Genomic DNA, 8,815 nt, shown 5'->3' on the forward strand with positions numbered 1-8,815 from the left:
CATTCTCTAAGACCCTCTTCATAAAGAATCTCTCTCTCGGGACCTACCAGAGAGCTAGCATAACGGGACACCACTCACCTTGGGCCCACCCAAGAACATCCCACTAAAGGGATCAGGGAGGTGGACAAATACATTCCACTCTACCTGGACTGTGCAGGTATTCGATCCCTGGAATATCCATTACCTCCTGTCGATACTTGGCTTGTGTTCCAGCTGATCGAGTCCTGATGAAACAGTTACCGGGTTAGCTCCGTCACTACCTCCGGGAAAAGGGGAGTAGCTTCAAGGGCAAGGTATACCTTGTCCTTACCTGGCCTATGGTGCTGAATATTGGTGTGTGTGGGACTACTCATCTGAAACTGATGCCAAAGCAGAAGCTTTCAACCCAGACTCATACTCCATTTGACAAACCTCACAGGAATCAGTCAGCAGGTGAACTACATTCCTCCCTGTTGACCGCGGAGAGTAGGTCAGGACACTCCTCCTATGCACAGCAAGAAATGGGAAGGTGTGTAACACATCTCACCTTTGACTGGTTTATGAAGTCAGTGTTGGATCCTGGCCAGGACCGTTCACCTGCAATCAAACCAAAGAGAAAACAGCCATACCTGCCTCAACACTTCCTAAGGGAAAAGGTATTCCTCTACGTCACAACAGAAATGGTGAAGGTAGGAACAATGGTCACTCTCACCTGGCCTACAGATCCCCCGTTCACCAGCAACTGATCTAACAGAGGGTTAGACGGTCAGTTCCGTACAGCACCGAGAGCGTACAAGAGAAAAGCCTCATTATAATAGGAGCAAGAGAGGTGGGTGCATACGATCTCACCCTCCCAAATAGGACCACTCACCCACTCACGGTGCAACCGTGATGACAGTAACACCAGTTCATGCTTGCTTGACTGAAGGTACCAGTTAGCAGGCGAGTGCAGTTACTTCCTCATGGAGGAGGAACCTTTAGCAAAAGGCCTTCCCACGTTACTATCTCATTCATCTCCTCAAGGAAAAAATGTCTAATGACGAGAATGGAAGAGTAAAAGAGATTAGTAAAGGGAAGAGTAAAAGAGATTAGTAAAGGAGAAAGAGAGATGGTGATCTCTTCTTCCCCTTACCAACCATTCTTCATTGCTGTCACAGAGGAGACATGATCTATATAACCGATAATGACTAAGTTCCCTCTTAGGAGGAAGCTACAAGCTTTCTCTACCACAACTGTCACTGCCTTAACAGGGATCACCATCTGGGGACACTATCAGCATCATCTCTGCCACCTGCACTTCAGGCATCCTCCCACCGGTGGTCAGGTAGGAGGAATGACCCTCCTAGCGGGAACAGCCACATCTTCCACCTCTATCTCCTCTGCCCCTGGGACCATTGTAAAGAAATGGCTGCTGAGGAGCTTACCTCTTGATGCTGGACTACCTCAAAGCATTTGACGTCTTCTTGTGTGCCTGCCTATGCTCAAGGGATGTCCTCAGTGCGGATGGTGAACAAGAATGAGGGTGAGATGTCACCGCCCTATGGATGAGGGTGTCGTGAATCACCTTCCCCCAGCACTCGCGACTACGTCAATGTCTTCTGAGTTAAACAAGGAAGGACCCTCAATTAACAAGTTGCATAGCTTGAGCACCACACTCTTTGGTACATGCCTCTGGAATCTTGAAATGACAGAGCCTTGCCTTTTCAGAATCAAGTTTGCCCACTGGTTGGCTATGTTATGAGCAGAACTTGACAGCACTCGCTCCCAAAAACAAAAAGGTGTTGATAGCTTTCTTCTGCTCAGGGTCGCCCAAGTTCTCATGAGCGATCAGATACACGATCTGCCATCACTCACAAGTGCTAGAACTTGCCACTGCTTTCCCCAGAGGGGTAGACGTTCAACGTGGGGCCTTGAAGGGAATGGCACTCACAAGACTCATGGTACCTTAGAGGCATAGTGGGAAGGGGCTGAGACTACAGGACATCGATGGCCACTATCACCAGAGAGCTTTGAAGAGCTGGAGCTCGGCATCAGCGAATCGAATATCCACTTACGAGGCACTCGATGGGAGGGACCACACAATTGAGGGAGCTCTCTCACGCTGGGAATAAGTGACCAACCTCTGAGGATGGAAGAAGAGAAGGCTCCACCAACTCCTCAGGTGGGCTAAGGGTTGGAGAGGACACCTCAGCGAGGGGCACAAGACCTACTGGAGGGAAAGCCGCAGCAGACACTCGACGGGGGACTCCTAAGGAGGAAGGTGTGCACTCCTCCTGTGCCCAAAGCTTATGGACCTCTACAAGCAGTTCCCTAGAGGGGGTCCTGAAAGCCCTAAAGAAGGCCAAAGCTGACGCAGAGTATCAAGCGAACTAGACTTCTCTAAGGACAGGAGCAAAATCGCTTTGCTTAGGGAGTTGATGGGTCCTACACACCAGAGAATTGTCCAGGGATCAAACGGTCATCACTTTTGCTCAACCGCCCTCCGGAGGAAGCCAAATAAGTGAAGACAGCAGGGAGGGATTTCTTCAACTTTGAGGAAGATCCCAAAGGACTTCTTCTATCACCTATTGTACCACTCCCACTGGGAGGATGGCCACTCCCGACATTCTTCGAAGGGAGAAGCCTGCATGCATGAGCGTCGTCTGCACGTAGGGCAAAGGATGTGAGGACCAGTCTCCCATACCGACATAAACGTGCCGCAATACCTGCCAGCTATGCCAAGGCAAACCTGCATGTTAGAACCCCTCAGAAAAATCAAGCACACCTGCAAGGAGAAAGAAATCAAAATGAGTTCATGGTCAGGTAAATAATACGGTTTACAAGAGAGCAAGACATACCTCTTCACTCTACCAAGCCAAAACCAAAAGGGACGTACCACACTGGGTGAGTGTGTGAGCGGGGCGGCTGGTCTAACACCGCTAACCAGCGGAGGGTCATTAACACCTTGTGTTAAAAGTTCATGGCTAGATTCCAGCTATGCCGGAACTATATATCCATAATAAAGAGCTCAGGTTTGTGTGTGTGAGAGAGCAAATACTGGTTATCAAACTATTAATAGATAATTCAGATAGAGGAAAATCCACAAAAATACTTACCATTCCATGACTACCAATAAACACTTCTGGTTGTGGTATACATTTTCATACACATCAATAATGCACACAACATGAGGACAGGATGAGGCACGACAGTGGAGCTCAACCTCACGCTTAGCCTTGGGACAATCACGAAGAACCTAGAATAAAAAGGAAAATATTTGAAGTCACATACATTATTCACTGGTTAATCTTCACTATATCATTATCTAGTTTTATTAAAAACTCTTACAGTGTATATTTAATGATTGTCTAATAACGTGCTTTTTTCACATTTTGTATGGGGTAAGCACGATTTCCTTCTTTTTGAAGGACTTTGCTTTGGCTTTGGGGTAGACGGTAGTCCCAATCGGCTACCCTGCCTGACATCACTTAGACCCCGGTAGCACATGTTCATGTTGTACCATTCACAAGCGTCTTTCCTTCCAGCAGCGAGGAGTCCTGACGCAGTTAGGTCGACCAGTTCGGGACATGTGAGGTGTCTGTTATGTTTTTAGAAGGTGTTGGAGTAGCTTTGTTTGTGTGTATTCATCAGTAACACCCATTTGCTTTAAGCAAACCTATCTGTCAATTATATACATAAGGTGTCTTCACAGATAGCAAAGTGTCTGCCTCTCTGACTGGTCGACTGCAGATTTGAACCTCTGCCACAGACTTCTATGAAGTCTGAGCTTGCTGCCCCAAGCGACTTAGCCATCGAGAGACAACGTATATTTAATGATAATCTTGTTATATCATAGCACTCGTTTCCCTGTCACATGAAAAGGATATCAGAGCAAGCCAAACAGCCTATGCGTTAATTTCCTGTAATCACACAGGGTCCACTAATGGTCACTTAAGTTAGAATGACCTACCTGCATATGGTTCATGCGATGAACCACATGCAGACTGACAGGTTTGTAAATACTCGTATCTTTAATTCCTCTCAGCTTTATATAAATTTCTCTTTCACTTCATCAGATTTCTTATATTTCACAAAATGTATTATAAAATGACATTACCCTACAATGTATGTTAGCAAAACAATGAGAATGACCTAATTTTTTTTTCTGAGGGACTAAAGCACTATATTTAAGTATGGAGTGCATCTACTAACAGTATAAAGTACTCCTTACATTCCTTACATTGGTTCTCTATAGCACAAACTTGGCCTCCTGACACTGTGAGCGTGCGGAAATATGCTTAAGGATGCATACCCTTTGTGTGTGTGTTCCTCAACACGGTCTTCCCATGGGACTATTTAAAGGTTTAAAGGCCACTCATGAATGGCAGGATCAAGGGACAGTGACATTGCCTTATCGAGTAGGACAATGCCCTAGAGACTGACCAAAGGATCAGTGCCCAAGCCCCCTCTTCACCCAAGCTAGGACCAAGGAGGGCCAGGCAATGGCTGCTGATGACTCAGCATATAGACCTATAGGCTCCCCCAAACCACCCATCCTTAGCTCAACAAGGATGGTGAGGTTGCAGGTTTGAGCAGGACTCGAATCACGGACTGGCATTCACCAATCAGGGACATTACCACATTGGCCACCACAACCCTAACACTAAGGCTAAATACAAGATGGAAGTAATAACACAAACACACTTAGATAGCTCTTCATTATAATAACTATAGTAGTTCTGTGATATAAAAACTAATAAACTTTGAATGACTTGGTTTTATAAAATAAAAAGTTTAACGCACTTCAAATTCCAGTCAGCTTAAGGTAATAAACAACACCCACTAATGAGGATAAAAATAACCTCATCCCTTTCAAATGAATTAAAATTCTTGGCAAGTTAAAGGTAGCCTACCTGAGCGGTTTTCTTAAAGATAAAACTCTATGCAGTACTGTAGTTGCAAATATAAATTACTATACACAAGTGAAAGTGTAAAAACAAAATATAAAAATGGAGTTTTTATGATAAAACAAAGTTTTATGAATACTTATCTGGCAGTTATATATACAGTATATATATATATATATATATATATATATATATATATATATATATATATATATATATATATATATATATATATATAAATATACATATAGCTTAAAATATATATATAACTGCCAGGTAAGTTCTATTCATAAAAGTTACATTTTCATTTGCTCTTGATGTATCTAAAATAAAAATATCCTCATTAATAAGCTACTGTATCTTGTCTTTAACATGGTAGGTAGTAGGTTGGTCAAGGCACCTGCCACCCATTGAGATACTACCACTAAAGAGTTATGGGGGCCTTTGACTGGTCAGACAATAAATTAGATCCTTCTCTCTCGTTACATTTTTCCTTTGCTTACACATACACCGAATAGTCTGGCCTATTCTTTTTATATTCTCCTCAGTCCTCATACATCAGACAACACTGAGATGACCAAACAATTCATTTTCACCCAAGGGGTTAACTACCACACTGTAATTGTTCACAGGCCACTTTCCTCTTGGTAAGGGTAGATGGGACTCTTTCGCTATGGTAAGCAGCTCTTCAAGGAGAAGGGCACTCCAAAATCAAACCATTGTTCTCTAATCTTGGGTAGTGCCATAGCCTCTGTACCATGGTTTTCCACTGTCTTGGGTTAGAGATCCCTTGCTTGAGAGTACACTCGGGCACACTATTCTATCTAATTTCTCTTCCTCTTTTGTTAAAGTTTACACAGATTATATAGAAAATATTTATTTGAATGTTGTTAGTGTTGTTAAAATATTTAATTTTTCCTTGTTTCCTTTCCTCACTGGGCTATTTTCCCTGTTGAAGCCTCAGGGCTTATTGCATCCTTTTCCAACTAGGGTTGTAGCTTGGGAAGTAATAATACTAATAATGAGAGGGTGTCAACAACCTTTTCAGCCAATACAATACAATTCTATTTTCAGACAAATAAAGCCGATCATAAGCAAGTTGAGAAGCTAACCTAAATCCTATGCAACATTTTCTCTTTACATTCTCAGCTTCCATCTTTTAATATTCAATATGCGAAATAATCCAACAACAAGCAGAAGATAAACAGTCAAATATTTTCCAAAGCCTTTAAAATAGCATTCAAAGTACTGTACACTATGGCCTGAAACAAAGGAAAAGAAGGATGATGACACATTGCTGACAATACAGCAGAGTCTTAGGAGGGGATTGAAAGCAGTAAGAGAAAAATTTTATCAGTATTTCTCATTTTAAGGTTGTGAAGTTGCCACCTTAGAATTAATGGCCTATTTTTTATGGTAAGTCAGAATTTCCCCACAGATATGTAATGAATGTACAGTGCCATACTATTAAAGTGCATACAGTGTATAACCTATTACTATCCTACATGAATCCAAAATACACACAAGTACCAATGAAGAACGTAGAAAATGACAAATTTCGGTGTTAATAACTCGGGAAATCCTATTTTTAAAGTAGAAAGGTTGACTGACATATCGATCGATTAAAATGAAAATGCCATTTCATTATTGAATGCATTGTTTGCATTCGTATTTGCCACTGTTCTGTTTTCTGTATGATGTAATCATTAGCTGGCTTTCTGAACCAATTAAGAGCTTCCCTACATTTATGCACACGTCCCCGGATCTTGCTATACGACAGTCATTTCTTCCCCCTTCGCTTCAGTTCCAGCATGACTAACGCCACAAGAAGTCTCCCAGAGGGAAGTTCAATCCATTTAAAAATTTAGTGAAATTTCATCTGTAGGACGCTGGCGACTGGTACAACACAGAAACATACGCTACTGGGGTCTAAGCGATGTCAGGCAGGGCAGCCGATCGGGACTATGGTCTATCCCAAAGCCAAAGCAAAGGGTATTATTATAGAAACACACGGAACAAACTTTACTGAAAAAAAAAAATGGTGTCTTTATGGAAAAACTACAGTTGTCTTCAAAAAATACCTTTATTTCCCTTACAAATAAATAGGTAATAAGATATACCCCAACATGTCCTACGGCAATGGGGGGCCACCCAGTGGGAACCAGGGGTTTTGCGTGGGGAAAATTTATTTAAGAGAAAAGCGAGCTACGGTGAAGCAACGACCATTTGATGAATTTGATGAACGTGATATATATTGTAGGTAATTATGATACTTTAAAAGTGACCCATGCGGATGGCGTCCACAGAACATCCATGTACTACTTGCCACGTCGAAGCATAAACCAGTACCGGGATGTGATTATAAATCGCAGGTAATTATGAAACAGAACTTTAATTTCCTGCCACTAACATGAGCAATGTATATTTCCAACTAATTATCTTATTTCATTATTCATTTCTGAACATTACTATTGCTGCAATTCATTTGTTGGGGTGTTATGTATGATTGCAGCCACCTGTATGTATGATGATAACTGACTAAGAATACGGCAGTGTAAGGGGGGTTGGCAAGGGGCATTAGCCCCACTCATTAGGTAAGTAGGTAAGGACACGGCTTGTAGGTCAGGTTAAGAGGGGGGGAAGTTTAGGTTAGTTGGTGTCCATTTTTTATGGCCGCTGGAGGAACTGACCGCTGATATACAAAGGCTCCCATTTGTTTTTGTTGTTTCACCACACAAAAACACCCTTATCTTACTGGTTACCCCCTAGTTTTTAAATGAGGGATAGGAAAACTCAAGAAATTAATAAAAAACAAGATAAGGTGTGGGCAAAAAATACGATTTACATACTGGGCTAGACATTGTCATATATTAACTCATATTTAATTAAGGAAGATTGTCTCAAAACCAATATCTTCCTTTATGGGCTGCACTTGGAAGTTGACAGTTAAGGAAGGTTATCGTGTATTAAATCAACCCCAATTGAGCTAATATCAAGGAATTTTAAGCAGATATAATTCACATTCGATTGGCTTGAGTTAACCCTAAGGTCTCTTCGGTAGGAGTTACCGTAGGATACCCAAACGCTATAATGGTAATAGGAGGATAATATCTTACCTTCAAGGCATATTTCCGTTGATCGCTTTTACTAAAACACTCGACTACTTTTCCATTAATGCCTAGACCAAGAACATTGTCCGATATAAAATAGTCATCTAAGATGGGGTTCATTTTCGTGTTCATCACACAACCCGCCACTCGACTATCGAAGTCATCGTCTAGTCTTGAGGCCTCGTCAACCATCATGGGCTCCATTTGAAAAGCTTGAGGCCGTCTTAAATTCACGTTAAAATAGACAGGACATGGGTATATCCTATAAGGAGGCGTAACCTTGAACGGAGGAGGGCCCTCCTCTTGTGGTCGCAACACAAATACAACAAGAACTGGTGCCGGAAGTCGCTACTCAAAATGATTCACTTGTCTTGGAGTTGTTAGGTGGCGTTTTTAGTCATTCTTTTTATTTAAAATTTATAAAAAGCTCATTATTATAAACTTAAAGTTACCTAAAAGTTCACAAAATATTATTAATATTACTATTTATAATTTTAAAATTATCAAAATGTTTATTACTAACACAAATCAATATTTATTGACTTCAGGATTTATTTATGATGTAGATAACAGTTCCATTCTTTTATCCTTTTCAACTCGAGCTACTCGCTACACTACCTGAGAGAAATATTCCACAGCTTGGGTGTAGACTTTGATTGCAGGTATTATCTCTGGAAATAAATATTTTTCAGTTCCTATAAAGGTTTTTATAACGATTCTTGCAAGCATTTCAACCACTGCACTCATCTATTACAGAAAGGAACATGACATAATAAAACATTGATGATAAAATCATTAGTTACGAGAAAAATATTTCAACTTGAATGTAGACGATTGCAG

The 8,815-nt window shown here is 41.4% G+C and overlaps 1 protein-coding gene across 2 annotated transcripts in view; it reads right to left on the reverse strand.

The window, feature by feature from the left end:
* The window catches only part of LOC137627889 (MAP kinase-activated protein kinase 2-like), a 123,319-nt gene extending 115,023 nt beyond the window's left edge, over window positions 1-8,296 (reverse strand). The window contains exons 1-2 of one of the 2 annotated variants that reach the window (XM_068359325.1): window positions 7,982-8,295; window positions 3,075-3,214 (exon numbers count right to left, since the gene is read on the reverse strand). In XM_068359325.1, the coding sequence (XP_068215426.1) occupies window positions 3,075-3,214; window positions 7,982-8,179 (338 nt within the window). In that variant the 5' untranslated portion in view covers window positions 8,180-8,295. Of the gene's footprint in view, window positions 1-3,074; window positions 3,215-7,981 lie in introns of both variants that reach the window. The other variant, XM_068359326.1, reaches the window with a different exon arrangement.
* Window positions 8,297-8,815: the final 519 nt, after the last annotated feature.

This window comes from Palaemon carinicauda, chromosome 35 (genome assembly GCF_036898095.1).
Source record: "Palaemon carinicauda isolate YSFRI2023 chromosome 35, ASM3689809v2, whole genome shotgun sequence".
Taxonomy (NCBI): domain Eukaryota; kingdom Metazoa; phylum Arthropoda; class Malacostraca; order Decapoda; family Palaemonidae; genus Palaemon; species Palaemon carinicauda.